General features: G+C 51.4%; 1 protein-coding gene across 1 annotated transcript in view; it reads right to left on the minus strand.

The window, feature by feature from the left end:
* Positions 1-18,283, minus strand: part of LOC140373435 (uncharacterized) — a 46,549-nt gene that overhangs the window by 12,605 nt on the left and 15,661 nt on the right. The window contains exons 7-12 of the mRNA XM_072459903.1: positions 8,020-8,139; positions 7,614-7,755; positions 6,900-7,072; positions 4,453-4,633; positions 3,778-3,938; positions 710-2,286 (exon numbers count right to left, since the gene is read on the minus strand). Coding sequence (XP_072316004.1) covers positions 710-2,286; positions 3,778-3,938; positions 4,453-4,633; positions 6,900-7,072; positions 7,614-7,755; positions 8,020-8,139 — 2,354 coding nt within the window. The remainder of the gene's footprint in view (positions 1-709; positions 2,287-3,777; positions 3,939-4,452; positions 4,634-6,899; positions 7,073-7,613; positions 7,756-8,019; positions 8,140-18,283) is intronic.

The raw sequence follows: 18,283 nt of genomic DNA on the forward strand, positions 1-18,283 counted from the left end.
GGGTGGCGTGTTGGGAAGCGTGTTGTGAGGCGTGTTGTGAGGCATGTTGTGAGGCATGTTGTGAGTGTGAGGCGTGTTGTGAGGCGTGTTGTGAGGCGTGTTGTGAGAGTGAGGCGTGTTGTGAGGCGTGTTGTGAGAGTGAGGCGTGTTGTGAGGCGTGTTGTGAGGCGTGTTGTGAGAGTGAGGCGTGTTGTGAGTGTGAGGCGTGTTGTGAGGCGTGTTGTGAGGCGTGTTGTGAGGCGTGTTGTGAGAGTGAGGCGTGTTGTGAGTGTGAGGCGTGTTGTGAGGCGTGTTGTGAGGCGTGTTGTGAGGCGTGTTGTGAGAGTGAGGCGTGTTGTGAGGCGTGTTGTGAGAGTGAGGCGTGTTGTGAGGCGTGTTGTGAGGCGTGTTGTGAGAGTGAGGCGTGTTGTGAGTGTGAGGCGTGTTGTGAGGCGTGTTGTGAGGCGTGTTGTGAGGCGTGTTGTGAGAGTGAGGCGTGTTGTGAGTGTGAGGCGTGTTGTGAGGCGTGTTGTGAGGCGTGTTGTGAGGCGTGTTGTGAGTGTGAGGCGTGTTGTGAGGCGTGTTGTGAGTGTGAGGCGTGTTGTGAGTGTGAGGCGTGTTGTGAGGCGTGTTGTGAGTGTGAGGCGTGTTGTGAGTGTGAGGCGTGTTGTGAGGCGTGTTGTGAGTTTGAAGCGTGTTGTGAGTGTGAGGCGTGTTCTGAGTGTAAGGCCTGTTGTGAGTGGGAGGCGTGTTGAGGGGAGTGTGAAGCATGTTGGGAGGCGTGTTGGGAAGCGTGTTGGGTGGCGTGTTGGGAAGCGTGTTGGGAGGCGTGTTGGGAAGCTTGTTGGGAGGCATGTTGGGAAGCTTTTTGGGAAGCGTGTTGGGAGGCGTGTTGGGAAGTGTGTTGGGAGCCATGTTGGGAAGCATGTGAAGCGAGTTGGGAAGCGTGTTGGGAGGTGTGTTGGGAAGCGTGTAAAGCGTGTTGGGAAGCGTGTTGGGAGGCGTGTAAAGCGTGTTGGGAAGCGTGTTGGGAGGCGTGTTGGGAAGCGTGTAAAGCGTGTTGGGAAGCGTGTTGGGAGGCGTGTTGGGAAGCGTGTTGGGAGGCGTGTTGGGAAGCGTGTAAAGCGTGTTGGGAGGCGTGTTGGGAAGCGTGTTGGGAGGCGTGTTGGGAAGCTTGTTGGGAAGCGTGTTGGGTGGCGTGTTGGGAAGCGTGTTGGGAGGCGTGTTGGGAAGCTTGTTGGGAAGCTTGTTGGGAAGCGTGTTGGGAGGCGTGTTGGGAAGTGTGTTGGGAAGCGTGTAAAGCGTGTTGGGAGGCGTGTTGGGAGGCGTGTTGGGAGGCGTGTTGGGAGGCGTGTTGGGAAGTGTGTTGGGAGCCATGTTGGGAAGCATGTGAAGCGAGTTGGGAAGCGTGTTGGGAGGTGTGTTGGGAAGCGTGTTGGGAGGCGTGTTGGGAAGCGTGTAAAGCGTGTTGGGAAGCGTGTTGGGAGGCGTGTTGGGAAGCGTGTTGGGAGGCGTGTTGGGAAGCGTGTAAAGCGTGTTGGGAGGCGTGTTGGGAAGCGTGTTGGGAGGCGTGTTGGGAAGCTTGTTGGGAAGCGTGTTGGGTGGCGTGTTGGGAAGCGTGTTGGGAGGCGTGTTGGGAAGCTTGTTGGGAAGCTTGTTGGGAAGCGTGTTGGGAGGCGTGTTGGGAAGTGTGTTGGGAAGCGTGTAAAGCGTGTTGGGAGGCGTGTTGGGAGGCGTGTTGGGAAGCTTGTTGGGAAGCGTGTTGGGAGGCGTGTTGGGAAGTGTGTTGGGAAGCGTGTAAAGCGTGTTGGGAAGCGTGTTGGGAGGCGTGTTGGGAAGCTTGTTGGGAAGCGTGTTGGGAGGCGTGTTGGGAAGTGTGTTGGGAAGCGTGTAAAGCGTGTTGGGAAGCGTGTTGGGAAGCGTGTTGGGAAATGTGTGAAGCGTGTTGGGAAGTGTGTTGGGAGGGGTGTTGGGAAGCGTGTGAAGTGTGTTGGGAAGTGTTTTGGGTGGCGTGTTGGGAGGCGTGTTGAGGGGAGTGTGAAGCGTGTTGGGAAGCGTGTGAAGCGTGTCGGAAGGCGTGTTGAGGGGAGTGTGAAGCGTGTTGAGGGGCGTGTGAAGCGTGTTGGGAGGAGTGAACAGACACGATGAGCCCACAGCAGGTTGTGTCCCGGCCTCGCTGTCGTCTTGTTGGGTTTGAAGCTCAAGGTGTTGACGTGTTTGTTGCAGCGTGTTGTTGTAGTGCTCAGCAGCAGCAGCAGAGGGCGACAGAGTGTTATTGTCAGCTCTGACGTGACCTTCTGGAAGAACCTAAGAAAAGACAAAGAATATTCCAATGACTTGTGTTCTGAAGCTGAATTAAACTACAATTCATACTTCATCAAATACACACTATATTTCCAGACATTTTTATACCAGATTTTATTTATTTTTTGCAGTCCATATGAGATTCTCCTGCATATCTAATTAGTTTGGTAGATTACTTAATTTGGTGGACAATACCTGGGTTACATATTTATCAGTTTTACATCAGTTAAGTTAGATAAAGAAGGGAAACTTATAAAAGTTTAAAATTACAGGAAGTGGAGCTGAGTTCACACTCCTGCGCACTTATGCAGACTCACTACTTCCTCCTCGCCGCAGCTCACAAGACTCTGGTGTCAGAGTGAAAAAAGCCAAAAATAACAAAATGGATTTCCGTAATACATATTGGTCAAATCTGTCTGATACGCACATATTTATGGACTAATAATTATCATACATATTTTATTAAACGGATCTCGCATGACAACAAACGGACTGGATTATTCAACTTTTGGCCTGTGATCTCAAGCTAAGGCAGGCGGCTAACGCTAGCAACTTTACAGTGTCCGGTAAAGGGTTTATAATTGTCTTTTGGATCGTCTTAAAATCCCGTCGGCCCTGGTCAGTGGGCGGGGCACAGTTACAGCAGTTGTCTGACCGCCCGGAAGACCCGGAGCTGTGACAGCATCTGGTTCTTACAACTCCAAAGTTATGTTTTCACTGCCATTTCTGGGTCGATTTTGACACAAATTTTAGTCGCACAACAATTTTGAAACCGTGCTGAACTTTGGCTCCTCTGTACGTCTGAGTTCTGCCGTGTACGGGGGTTACGAGCTGCGATCGCCTGCTCACGATGAACGCACGACCATGAGTGCACAGCTACAACACTGTCCGCTCGGCTGATACAGGTCACCATTTTTCATTGGTTAAACAGCGTCATGTGGTCACTCCCCGACCAAAACACCCAGCACAAAAAGAACGAGACGTCTCGGTCAAGTCCACGCAGACCTCTCCAGGATCAACTAGAAGGATTAACAGAGGACTCTGAACCAGCCTTAAGTCGTAGGGTGCGAGTGCCGCTGAAGCCCAGTGAAAGTGGCACGGACGCGGCAAAACACGGCTGCAGGTGGCAGGAAACACCCGTCTGAGGGGCTGGAGCGGCGCCAAAGACACGGAGGTCTGAACAGAGCAACGCACACACTAAGCAGAGGTTTTCCTTTTACAGTTACAGTTGGATTCTCTTTTGGTGCTGGATTTGCGTGTGACTGTGGGAAAATCACATTAACTTCACAACATCTTTTTATTTGAGGCTCATAAAAACAAAGTCAACCTGTGACAACATTCCCACCTCGCTCAAACTCCCATTACTCATCATTTCCAACCTAATATTGATCTTGTCGCTGCAGCTGTCAGACTGTTCCGTGTGGACAGGAGGTGGAGATCTTCCTGCGCTTCTCAAACGTGTTCGGAAGAGTTTAGAAGGATTGTCCCGTTTACCTGGTGCTCGCTGGATTCACAAATGTTCCAAATGAAGTGTCTGAGCTCGTCCAGCTGCTCGCTCAGTCCACACTCAGCCACGGGTGAGTCCAAGTGGAAGTGGAAGCCCCCGTCCGGCAGCACCAAAGGGTGGTGGGTGTCGAAACTCTCCAACACGTCACCTGAGCAGCCAGACAGGTTTACTGAGACTAAAATCACGTTAACGCACAGAACCCCACTGTCCCAGTTACAGCAGGTCAAAGAGCAAACATGATGGTAAGACTCTAAAGACCCTAAGATCCTAAACATGTGTGGTCTCTGTCTCTTGTTAGGCTTCTCACCTGCTGCAGTAATCCAGGTAAATCTGAGGTGGCACAAACAGCTCTAGATGTAAACCTAGTGAGGATCCAACTGCTCGAAAAACCCCTGACCTTGTCTTAGGGTCAGCAGGTGCCCAGTTTACTGCTTTGGTTTGGTCTAGTCCTGGTTCAGACCCGGTTGGGACTGGTCTAGTCCTGGTTTAATCCAGGTTCAGTATTGGTTGTTGTTAAAGCATAACAGCCTGAGGGCCACTTCCCTTCTGACCCTCAGGAAAGTGAAGTGAACACGAAACAATTCAAAATATCAGTTCTGAATCTAAAGCATCTCTTCTGTCTCGTCATGTTGTTTTTCAGAGATTTGAAATGTGGCTCTTACACGTGTGCAGAGCTGCCGCTTGGTCAGGGGCCGATGGGCTCCACATGCTCTGGGGCTGGGACAGGGGTCCATGCAGGGGCCCATGCAGGGGCCCATACAGGGGCCCATACAGGCTCAGCAGGTGGTGCAGCTGTGCAGGATGTAGTGCAGGAAAGAGCGAGCGCAGAGAGGCCCAACACGTCTGCACAAACACACACGAGACACACACATGAGACACACACGCAAGACACACACGCAAGACACACACGCGAGACACACACACACACACGAGACACACACATGAGACACACACACGAGACACACACACACACGCGACACACACACGAGACACACACACACGAGACACACACACACACACGAGACACACACACACACACGAGACACACACACACACACGAGACACACACACACGAGACACACACACACACACGAGACACACACACACACACGAGACACACACACACACGAGACACACACACACACACACGAGACACACACACACGAGACACACACACACACACGAGACACACACACACACACGAGACACACACACACGAGACACACACACACACACGAGACACACACACACACACGAGACACACACACACACGAGACACACACACACACGAGACACACACACACGAGACACACACACACGAGACACACACACACACACGAGACACACACACACACACGAGACACACACACACACACACGAGACACACACACACACACGAGACACACACACACACACGAGACACACACACACGCGAGACACACACATGAGACACACACATGAGACACACACATGAGACACACACAAGACAACACAACGGGTCAGAGATGTGTAACTGTTCTATGTACGATGCATCTTTTTCTTTTAATGAGGTTTACTTTGCTCTTTTATTGCAATGTGTTTATCATAATGTAAACATAACTGTCATAACGTAAACATAACTGTCATAACGTAAACATAACTGTCATAATGTAAACATAACTGTCATAATGTAAACATAACTGTCATAACGTAAACATAACTGTCATAACGTAAACATAACTGTCATAATGTAAACATAACTGTCATAACGTAAACATAACTGTCATAATGTAAACATAACTGTCATAACGTAAACATAACTGTCATAATGTAAACATAACTGTCATAATGTAAACATAACTGTCATAACGTAAACATAACTGTCATAATGTAAACATAACTGTCATAACGTAAACATAACTGTCATAATGTAAACATAACTGTCATAATGTAAACATAACTGTCATAACGTAAACATAACTGTCATAATGTAAACATAACTGTCATAACGTAAACATAACTGTCATAATGTAAACATAACTGTCATAACGTAAACATAACTGTCATAACGTAAACATAACTGTCATAATGTAAACATAACCGTCATAATGTAAACATAACTGTCATAATGTCATAACTGTCATAACGTAAACATAACTGTCATAACGTAAACATAACTGTCATAATGTAAACATAACTGTCATAACGTAAACATAACTGTCATAATGTAAACATAACTGTCATAATGTAAACATAACTGTCATAACGTAAACATAACTGTCATAATGTAAACATAACTGTCATAATGTAAACATAACTGTCATAACGTAAACATAACTGTCATAATGTAAACATAACTGTCATAATGTAAACATAACTGTCAGATGTGTAAAGTACTGAGTGTGAGGTGAGTAGAAGTAGAACAATATTTGTTAAACATTGTTTTAAGAAAAAAAATATATATATCCTTCTCAATCTGTGGATCTAGTGTGAAAAAAGATATATTATATCCTCCTCTGAATAAGGCCTTCTCAGTGGGCGGAGCCTCCTTTTGATCTATTTGTTTACACAGTTTATCTTAAACTAATCTTCTTTGTTCCACTGCATCTGCGCCATCGATCTGAGTTTTGAAAGTATACAAAATATTCATCTATCTGGATTAAATGGCAAAGTTGACAAAAGTGACTTTATTCTGAAGGTCACCAGAGGTCAAACCTGCCACTGACCAGTGGTCAGTCTGTGGTACTGCACTGCAGAATTACACCTTACAACTAGAGGAATACACTAGGCAAAATGTCCTTGAATGAAGTGAAATCATCTGCCAGTGGATTTTACTGTTAGCTTAAAGATAATTCTTATTTAGCATTTATGTAGTAGGTTTTTTGTCTAGATTCAGGTGAATAAATCTCTGTTAGATTTATTCATATAATCAGAATCACAACAAACTAAATGTATAACAATAACACCAAGTTCGTATTATTAACGTTACATTTCTTCGAGGCGATTGCTGTTGTGATTTTGGGCGTTACTAAAATAAATTGAATATAAAATACTTGAAAAGTCTGTTGAGGAGCCGTGTCCCGGGACAGTCACGTGTGAAGTGGAAGTCTCGGTGCATGAGATGTTTGACCTTGAGCAGAGTCTTGGGGGGCGTGGCCAGCAGGTTGAGGGCACAGGACAGCTTCAGGCTCTGCTCCAGGGACACTTGTCCCAGGCCGTTCTCATGAGCCCAGTCCAGGATCAGGTCCAGACTGGCCCGGAGCTGCACCCCTCTGGACCACTGGTAGAAACCCGCCTCAGAACCTACAAGAAGCACACGTGTGACCCGGCATGTGACCCCAGGAGCCATGTGACCCCAGGAGCCATAAACCTGAAGGATGCAGTTCCCTTTGTCACCAGTGGAGGGCAGTATCGCCACAAGAATAACTGCACTCCCAGTGAGAATGTTGTTTTGAGAATGAAAGCTGAATATCAAGTATATGATTACAGAGAAAAATGCTGCAAAAGTACAGATTCAAATAAAAATTTAAAAAGTGTCTGAAATATGAAACAGTGAGATTGTAATTCAATGTAAAATGAGCTCAAAAAGAGACAGAAACATCTCCCAAACGTATAAAGTGATATTTCTACACTTTCATGGTCCATTTATGACATTTACAGACACATTTTAGCACTTTTATTCTCTCAATATCACTATTGTTATTGTGAATATGTCCAGCCACAATCATGTCCTCCACACAGAGAGAAGACACGTGGGACATGTCTCTGCCAATGAACTATTCAGAGCCAAACCTGTAATTGTGCATTAGTGTTGTCATGGAAACATCGTTATATCTCCACAAACCTCTTTCCATGAGCGAGTTGAAGAGCGACGCGTTGATGAAGTAGAAGAGGTACGCCATGAGCTGAGCCGATACCTCCGGATGCAGCTGAGCGTCCTGCAGCAGGCGCCATGTTTGTGTGAGGACCTCCACCACCTGCTGGACCTCCTCTGGGACAGGAGCCTCCACCACCTGCTGGACCTCCTCTGGGACAGGAGCCTCCACCACCTGCTGGACCTCCTCTGGGACAGGAGCCTCCACCACCTGCTGGACCTTCTCTGGGACAGGAGCCTCCACCACCTGCTGGACCTCCTCTGGGACAGGAGCCTCCACCACCTGCTCCACCACCTGCTGGACCTCCTCTGGGACAGGAGCCTCCACCACCTGCTGGACCTCCTCTGGGACAGGAGCCTCCACCACCTGCTGGACCTCCTCTGGGACAGGAGCAGGTGGTGGGACAGGAGCAGGAGCGTCCAGCACCACTGGAGCGTCCACACTCCCCCTGAACGGGTTACAGTCCAGAAGAGCGGGCAGGAGAGGGTACAACACCTGACCAGAGCGAGAAGAAGAAAAGTCAAGTCTGGAGTTGGTCATCACGATTTAACCTTTGTTCACGATTTGAAATGTTACATTCAAATACGCGGTGTAAAAGTGACGGTGACATAAACACAGACTGAACTCTAAAACTCTCACTAATAATTATGATTATCGTTTAAACAAATCATCTCGTCCCAAAAGTAAAAACATGAAGTCGTTTTAAAATACACGGAAAATACTTTTCCTGTGGCTCTTTGAGTCGTACAACTTCACAGCTCACTCTGCGGCTCACTCTAAGGCTCACTCTACGGCTCACTCTGCGGTTCACTCTAAGGCTCACTCTACGGCTCACTCTGCGGTTCACTCTAAGGCTCACTCTGCGGCTCACTCTGCGGTTCACTCTGCGGTTCACTCTAAGGCTCACTCTGCGGTTCACTCTGCGGCTCACTCTAAGGCTCACTCTGAGGCTCACTCTGCGGTTCACTCTGCGGCTCACTCTAAGGCTCACTCTAAGGCTCACTCTACGGCTCACTTTAAGGCTCACTTTAAGGCTCACTCTAAGGCTCACTCTACGGCTCACTTTAAGGCTCACTTTAAGGCTCACTCTAAGGCTCACTCTGCGGCTCACTCTGCGGTTCACTCTGCGGCTCACTCTAAGGCTCACTCTAAGGCTCACTCTACGGCTCACTTTAAGGCTCACTTTAAGGCTCACTCTAAGGCTCACTCTACGGCTCACTTTAAGGCTCACTTTAAGGCTCACTCTAAGGCTCACTCTACGGCTCACTCTACGGCTCACTCTAAGGCTCACTCTAAGGCTCACTCTACGGCTCACTCTAAGGCTCACTCTAAGGCTCACTCTAAGGCTCACTCTACGGCTCACTCTAAGGCTCACTCTAAGGCTCACTCTGCGGTTCACTCTGCGGTTCACTCAAAGGCTCACTCTACGGCTCACTTTAAGGCTCACTCTAAGGCTCACTCTGCGGCTCACTCTGCGGCTCACTCTACGGCTCACTCTGCGGCTCACTCTGCGGCTCACTCTGCGGCTCACTCTACGGCTCACTCTGCGGTTCACTCTGCGGCTCACTCTGCGGTTCACTCTAAGGCTCACTCTACGGCTCACTCTGCGGTTCACTCTAAGGCTCACTCTGCGGTTCACTCTGCGGCTCACTCTGCGGCTCACTCTGCGGCTCACTCTGCGGTTCACTCTGCGGCTCACTCTAAGGCTCACTCTGCGGCTCACTCTGCGGCTCACTCTGCGGTTCACTCTGCGGCTCACTCTAAGGCTCACTCTGCGGCTCACTCTGCGGTTCACTCTGCGGCTCACTCTAAGGCTCACTCTAAGGCTCACTCTACGGCTCACTTTAAGGCTCACTTTAAGGCTCACTCTAAGGCTCACTCTACGGCTCACTCTAAGGCTCACTCTAAGGCTCACTCTAAGGCTCACTCTAAGGCTCACTCTGCGGTTCACTCTACGGCTCACTCTAAGGCTCACTCTAAGGCTCACTCTACGGCTCACTCTAAGGCTCACTCTGCGGTTCACTCTGCGGCTCACTCTAAGGCTCACTCTACGGCTCACTTTAAGGCTCACTCTAAGGCTCACTCTGCGGCTCACTCTGCGGCTCACTCTGCGGCTCACTCTGCGGCTCACTCTACGGCTCACTCTACGGCTCACTCTAAGGCTCACTCTAAGGCTCACTCTGCGGTTCACTCTACGGCTCACTCTAAGGCTCACTCTAAGGCTCACTCTACGGCTCACTCTAAGGCTCACTCTAAGGCTCACTCTACGGCTCACTCTAAGGCTCACTCTAAGGCTCACTCTGCGGTTCACTCTGCGGCTCACTCAAAGGCTCACTCTACGGCTCACTTTAAGGCTCACTCTGCGGTTCACTCTAAGGCTCACTCTGCGGCACACTCTGCGGCTCACTCTGCGGCTCACTCTGCGGCTCACTCTACGGCTCACTCTGCGGCTCACTCTGCGGCTCACTCTGCGGCTCACTCTGCGGCTCACTCTGCGGCTCACTCTGCGGCTCACTCTAAGGCTCACTCTAAGGCTCACTCTGCGGTTCACTCTGCGGCTCACTCTGCGGCTCACTCTAAGGCTCACTCTAAGGCTCACTCTAAGGCTCACTCTAAGGCTCACTCTGCGGCTCACTCTGCGGCTCACTCTGCGGCTCACTCTGCGGCTCACTCTGCGGCTCACTCTGCGGCTCACTCTGCGGCTCACTCTATGGCTCACTCTAAGGCTCACTCTAAGGCTCACTCTAAGGCTCACTCTAAGGCTCACTCTAAGGCTCACTCTGCGGTTCACTCTGCGGCTCACTCTGCGGCTCACTCTAAGGCTCACTCTAAGGCTCACTCTAAGGCTCACTCTAAGGCTCACTCTACGGCTCACTTTAAGGCTCACTCTAAGGCTCACTCTGCGGCTCACTCTGCGGCTCACTCTACGGCTCACTCTGCGGCTCACTCGGCGGCTCACTCTGCGGCTCACTCTGCGGCTCACTCTGCGGCTCACTCTGCGGCTCACTCTGCGGTTCACTCTGCGGCTCACTCTAAGGCTCACTCTGCGGCTCACTCTGCGGCTCACTCTAAGGCTCACTCTGCGGCTCACTCTGCGGCTCACTCTAAGGCTCACTCTAAGGCTCACTCTAAGGCTCACTCCGCGGTTCACTCTGCGGCTCACTCTGCGGCTCACTCTAAGGCTCACTCTAAGGCTCACTCTAAGGCTCACTCTACGGCTCACTCTAAGGCTCACTCTAAGGCTCACTCTACGGCTCACTCTAAGGCTCACTCTAAGGCTCACTCTGCGGTTCACTCTGCGGCTCACTCAAAGGCTCACTCTACGGCTCACTTTAAGGCTAACTCTAAGGCTCACTCTGCGGCTCACTCTGCGGCTCACTCTACGGCTCACTCTGCGGCTCACTCTGCGGCTCACTCTGCGGCTCACTCTACGGCTCACTCTGCGGCTCACTCTGCGGCTCACTCTGCGGCTCACTCTGCGGCTCACTCTGCGGCTCACTCTGCGGCTCACTCTGCGGCTCACTCTAAGGCTCACTCTGCGGTTCACTCTAAGGCTCACTCTAAGGCTCACTCTGCGGCTCACTCTGCGGCTCACTCTGCGGCTCACTCTGCGGCTCACTCTGCGGCTCACTCTGCGGCTCACTCTGCGGCTCACTCTAAGGCTCACTCTGCGGCTCACTCTGCGGTTCACTCTGCGGCTCACTCTGCGGCTCACTCTGCGGCTCACTCTGCGGCTCACTCTAAGGCTCACTCTAAGGCTCACTCTGCGGCTCACTCTGCGGTTCACTCTGCGGCTCACTCTGCGGCTCACTCTGCGGCTCACTCTAAGGCTCACTCTGCGGCTCACTCTAAGGCTCACTCTAAGGCTCACTCTGCGGCTCACTCTGCGGCTCACTCTGCGGCTCACTCTAAGGCTCACTCTAAGGCTCACTCTAAGGCTCACTCTAAGGCTCACTCTAAGGCTCACTCTGCGGTTCACTCTGCGGCTCACTCTGCGGCTCACTCTGCGGCTCACTCTGCGGCTCACTCTGCGGCTCACTCTGCGGCTCACTCTGCGGCTCACTCTACGGCTCACTTTAAGGCTCACTCTAAGGCTCACTCTGCGGCTCACTCTGCGGCTCACTCTGCGGCTCACTCTGCGGCTCACTCTGCGGCTCACTCTACGGCTCACTCTAAGGCTCACTCTAAGGCTCACTCTAAGGCTCACTCTGCGGTTCACTCTAAGGCTCACTCTGCGGCTCACTCTGCGGCTCACTCTGCGGCTCACTCTACGGCTCACTCTAAGGCTCACTCTAAGGCTCACTCTAAGGCTCACTCTGCGGCTCACTCTGCGGCTCACTCTGCGGCTCACTCTACGGCTCACTCTGCGGCTCACTCTAAGGCTCACTCTAAGGCTCACTCTAAGGCTCACTCTAAGGCTCACTCTAAGGCTCACTCTAAGGCTCACTCTGCGGTTCACTCTGCGGCTCACTCTGCGGCTCACTCTGCGGCTCACTCTGCGGCTCACTCTAAGGCTCACTCTAAGGCTCACTCTGCGGTTCACTCTGCGGCTCACTCTAAGGCTCACTCTACGGCTCACTTTAAGGCTCACTCTAAGGCTCACTCTGCGGCTCACTCTGCGGCTCACTCTGCGGCTCACTCTGCGGCTCACTCTGCGGCTCACTCTACGGCTCACTCTGCGGCTCACTCTGCGGCTCACTCTGCGGCTCACTCTACGGCTCACTCTGCGGCTCACTCTGCGGCTCACTCTGCGGCTCACTCTGCGGCTCACTCTGCGGCTCACTCTGCGGCTCACTCTGCGGCTCACTCTAAGGCTCACTCTGCGGCTCACTCTGCGGTTCACTCTGCGGCTCACTCTGCGGCTCACTCTGCGGCTCACTCTGCGGCTCACTCTAAGGCTCACTCTAAGGCTCACTCTAAGGCTCACTCTAAGGCTCACTCTGCGGTTCACTCTGCGGCTCACTCTGCGGCTCACTCTGCGGCTCACTCTGCGGCTCACTCTAAGGCTCACTCTGCGGTTCACTCTAAGGCTCACTCTACGGCTCACTTTAAGGCTCACTCTGCGGCTCACTCTGCGGCTCACTCTGCGGCTCACTCTGCGGCTCACTCTGCGGCTCACTCTGCGGCTCACTCTGCGGCTCACTCTGCGGCTCACTCTGCGGTTCACTCTGCGGCTCACTCTGCGGCTCACTCTGCGGCTCACTCTAAGGCTCACTCTAAGGCTCACTCTAAGGCTCACTCTGCGGCTCACTCTAAGGCTCACTCTAAGGCTCACTCTAAGGCTCACTCTAAGGCTCACTCTAAGGCTCACTCTAAGGCTCACTCTAAGGCTCACTCTAAGGCTCACTCTAAGGCTCACTCTAAGGCTCACTCTAAGGCTCACTCTAAGGCTCACTCTAAGGCTCACTCTAAGGCTCACTCTAAGGCTCACTCTAAGGCTCACTCTGCGGTTCACTCTGCGGCTCACTCTAAGGCTCACTCTGCGGTTCACTCTGCGGCTCACTCTAAGGCTCACTCTGCGGTTCACTCTGCGGCTCACTCTGCGGCTCACTCTGCGGCTCACTCTAAGGCTCACTCTAAGGCTCACTCTAAGGCTCACTCTGCGGTTCACTCTGCGGCTCACTCTAAGGCTCACTCTACGGCTCACTTTAAGGCTCACTCTGCGGCTCACTCTAAGGCTCACTCTGCGGCTCACTCTGCGGCTCACTCTGCGGTTCACTCTGCGGCTCACTCAAAGGCTCACTCTACGGCTCACTTTAAGGCTCACTCTAAGGCTCACTCTGCGGCTCACTCTGCGGCTCACTCTACGGCTCACTCTGCGGCTCACTCTGCGGCTCACTCTGCGGCTCACTCTACGGCTCACTCTGCGGCTCACTCTGCGGCTCACTCTGCGGCTCACTCTGCGGCTCACTCTGCGGCTCACTCTGCGGCTCACTCTAAGGCTCACTCTGCGGCTCACTCTGCGGTTCACTCTAAGGCTCACTCTAAGGCTCACTCTGCGGCTCACTCTGCGGCTCACTCTGCGGCTCACTCTGCGGCTCACTCTGCGGCTCACTCTGCGGCTCACTCTGCGGCTCACTCTAAGGCTCACTCTGCGGCTCACTCTGCGGTTCACTCTGCGGCTCACTCTGCGGCTCACTCTGCGGTTCACTCTGCGGCTCACTCTAAGGCTCACTCTACGGCTCACTTTAAGGCTCACTCTGCGGCTCACTCTGCGGCTCACTCTGCGGCTCACTCTGCGGCTCACTCTGCGGCTCACTCTGCGGCTCACTCTGCGGCTCACTCTAAGGCTCACTCTAAGGCTCACTCTGCGGCTCACTCTGCGGTTCACTCTGCGGCTCACTCTGCGGCTCACTCTGCGGCTCACTCTGCGGCTCACTCTGCGGCTCACTCTAAGGCTCACTCTAAGGCTCACTCTAAGGCTCACTCTGCGGCTCACTCTGCGGCTCACTCTAAGGCTCACTCTAAGGCTCACTCTACGGCTCACTCTAAGGCTCACTCTAAGGCTCACTCTAAGGCTCACTCTAAGGCTCACTCTGCGGTTCACTCTGCGGCTCACTCTGCGGCTCACTCTAAGGCTCACTCTAAGGCTCACTCTGCGGTTCACTCTGCGGCTCACTCTGCGGCTCACTCTGCGGCTCACTCTGCGGTTCACTCTGCGGCTCACTCTAAGGCTCACTCTACGGCTCACTTTAAGGCTCACTCTGCGGCTCACTCTGCGGCTCACTCTGCGGCTCACTCTGCGGCTCACTCTGCGGCTCACTCTGCGGCTCACTCTGCGGCTCACTCTGCGGTTCACTCTGCGGCTCACTCTAAGGCTCACTCTACGGCTCACTTTAAGGCTCACTCTAAGGCTCACTCTGCGGCTCACTCTGCGGCTCACTCTGCGGCTCACTCTGCGGCTCACTCCGCAGGAGGATGACGTGTGTGTGAAGGCGAACAGCAGCAGCTCCTGAGCCTTCGCTGCATGTATGAGTCAGTTCTGTGGAGACATGTCTCGCCCGAAGGGGGAAAACCATCCTAACCTCAGCCATGTACAAATATTTGTGTTCTGCAAAACCCCAAACACAATAAAGATCTGTTTTCTGTCTTGTTACTACAGTAATTATCCTGTATCGAAGTATTTGAGGGAGCGACATCTGGAAGTGCTTTAATCACCGCAGCTACAGCAACTGCTCAGGAGTTCTGTGAGTTTCCTCTGACCGTCCCTGACCTTCCACTGGACTGGCAGCACATGTGAGGATCTGACTCCTCTGCCACCGCGTGTCACATTATACTGTGTTCTGATTGGCTGTGTTCGTCAGCGCTCGGGGCCCTGGAGGGGACATGTCACTTAGGAGTAAAAATAGGGCCCTCGCTTCATTAAGACTGAAAGTTTGGACACAGTTTTGACACACGCCCACATGCCACGCCCACACGCCCACATGCCACGCCCACACGCCACCGGCCCATGCCAAGGGTGCGGCGCCTTTTGCTGTCCGCAGTCAAATACTTATTCATTTTACTTTGGGGGAAATAGAAACTCAACCACCAATGTGAAAATGCAGGAATATATAATATAGTTGAAGATCTGGGGACGGGCCCCGGGCTCTTCACCAGGCCCTTCACCGGGCCCTTCACCAGGCCCTTCACCGGGCCCTTCACCAGGCCCTTCACCGGGCCCTTCTCGGCCCTTCACCGGGCCCTTCACCTTCACCGCGGGCCCTTCACCGGGCCCTTCACCGGGCCCTTCACCGGGCCCTTCACTGCTCCAGACGTGACGACGATGAGGGAGGAAAAGGTGAAGGAGCATCACATTTGTCACTGACACAAACTTTCTCGTTCTCTCTTTGAAGAAGCTGTTTCTTTGTTGCTTTGAGAAGAGTTGAAGTGTCCTTTATCTCCCCATGTCATTGCCAAACAAGCTAACCCAAACTACTTTCCCTTATATTTTACAGTAGAAAGTCAATTTGAGTGAAACAAGAACAGAGACAAATGAGAAACACATGTTGTGAGTCGCGCTGAAACGTCTCTGGGTTAGGACACAGTTTTCCATCTGGATTTGCACTTTTCTCATGTCTCCACTACGAGGTCATTGAGGACACTTTTCTCATGTCTCCACTACGAGGTCATTGAGGACACTTTTCTCATGTCTCCACTACGAGGTCATTGAGGACACTTTTCTCATGTCTCCACTACGAGGTCATTGAGGACACTTTTCTCATGTCTCCACTACGAGGTCATTGAGGACACTTTTCTCATGTCTCCACTACGAGGTCATTGGGACACTGTTCTCATGTCTCCACTACGAGGTCATTGAGGACACTTTTCTCATGTCTCCACTACGAGGTCATTGAGGACACTTTTCTCATGTCTCCACTACGAGGTCATTGAGGACACTTTTCTCATGTCTCCACTACGAGGTCATTGAGGACACTTTTCTCTTGTCTCCACTACGAGGTCATTGAGGACACTTTTCTCATGTCTCCACTACGAGGTCATTGAGGACACTTTTCTCATGTCTCCACTACGAGGTCATTGAGGACACTTTTCTCATGTCTCCACTACGAGGTCATTGAGGACACTTTTCTCATGTCTCCACTACGAGGTCATTGAGGACACTGTTCTCATGTCTCCACTACAAGGTCATTGAGGACACTTTTCTCATGTCTCCACTACGAGGTCATTGAGGACACTTTTCTCATGTCTCCACTACGAGGTCATTGAGGACACTTTTCTCATGTCTCCACTACGAGGTCATTGAGGACACTTTTCTCATGTCTCCACTACGAGGTCATTGAGGACACTTTTCTCATGTCTCCACTACGAGGTCATTGAGGACACTTTTCTCATGTCTCCACTACGAGGTCATTGAGGACACTGTTCTCATGTCTCCACTACGAGGTCATTGAGGACACTTTTCTCATGTCTCCACTACGAGGTCATTGAGGACACTTTTCTCATGTCTCCACTACGAGGTCATTGAGGACACTTTTCTCATGTCTCCACTACGAGGTCATTGAGGACACTGTTCTCATGTCTCCACTACGAGGTCATTGAGGACACTTTTCTCATGTCTCCACTACGAGGTCATTGAGGACACTTTTCTCATGTCTCCACTACGAGGTCATTGAGGACACTTTTCTCATGTCTCCACTACGAGGTCATTGAGGACACTTTTCTCATGTCTCCACTACGAGGTCATTGAGGACACTTTTCTCATGTCTCCACTACGAGGTCATTGAGGACACTTTTCTCATGTCTCCACTACGAGGTCATTGAGGACACTTTTCTCATGTCTCCACAACGAGGTCATTGAGGACACTTTTCTCATGTCTCCACTACGAGGTCATTGAGGACACTTTTCTCATGTCTCCACTACGAGGTCATTGAGGACACTGTTCTCATGTCTCCACTACGAGGTCATTGAGGACACTTTTCTCATGTCTCCACTACGAGGTCATTGAGGACACTGTTCTCATGTCTCCACTACGAGGTCATTGAGGACACTTTTCTCATGTCTCCACTACGAGGTCATTGAGGACACTTTTCTCATGTCTCCACTACGAGGTCATTGAGGACACTTTTCTCATGTCTCCACTACGAGGTCATTGAGGACACTTTTCTCATGTCTCCACTACGAGGTCATTGAGGACACTTTTCTCATGTCTCCACTACGAGGTCATTGAGGACACTTTTCTCATGTCTCCACTACGAGGTCATTGAGGACACTTTTCTCATGTCTCCACTACGAGGTCATTGAGGACACTTTTCTCATGTCTCCACAACGAGGTCATTGAGGACACTTTTCTCATGTCTCCACTACGAGGTCATTGAGGACACTTTTCTCATGTCTCCACTACGAGGTCATTGAGGACACTTTTCTCATGTCTCCACTACGAGGTCATTGAGGACACTTTTCTCATGTCTCCACTACGAGGTCATTGAGGACACTTTTCTCATGTCTCCACTACGAGGTCATTGAGGACACTTTTCTCATGTCTCCACTACGAGGTCATTGAGGACACTTTTCTCATGTCTCCACTACGAGGTCATTGAGGACACTTTTCTCATGTCTCCACTACGAGGTCATTGAGAACACTTTTCTCATGTCTCCACTACGAGGTCATTGAGGACACTTTTCTCATGTCTCCACTACGAGGTCATTGAGGACACTTTTCTCATGTCTCCACTACGAGGTCATTGAGGACACTTTTCTCATGTCTCCACAACGAGGTCATTGAGGACACTTTTCTCATGTCTCCACTACGAGGTCATTGAGGACACTTTTCTCATGTCTCCACTACGAGGTCATTGAGGACACTTTTCTCATGTCTCCACTACGAGGTCATTGAGGACACTTTTCTCATGTCTCCACTACGAGGTCATTGAGGACACTTTTCTCATGTCTCCATTATGAGGTCATTGAGGACACTTTTCTCATGTCTCCACTACGAGGTCATTGAGGACACTTTTCTCATGTCTCCACTACGAGGTCATTGAGGACACTGTTCTCATGTCTCCACTACGAGGTCATTGAGGACACTTTTCTCATGTCTCCACTACGAGGTCATTGAGGACACTGTTCTCATGTCTCCACTACGAGGTCATTGAGGACACTGTTCTCATGTCTCCACTACGAGGTCATTGAGGACACTTT

The sequence above is a fragment of the Eucyclogobius newberryi genome, unplaced genomic scaffold, assembly GCF_026437365.1.
Source record: "Eucyclogobius newberryi isolate DKJ021-1_F unplaced genomic scaffold, fEucNew1.0.hap1 SCAF_292, whole genome shotgun sequence".
NCBI classification, from domain to species: domain Eukaryota; kingdom Metazoa; phylum Chordata; class Actinopteri; order Gobiiformes; family Gobiidae; genus Eucyclogobius; species Eucyclogobius newberryi.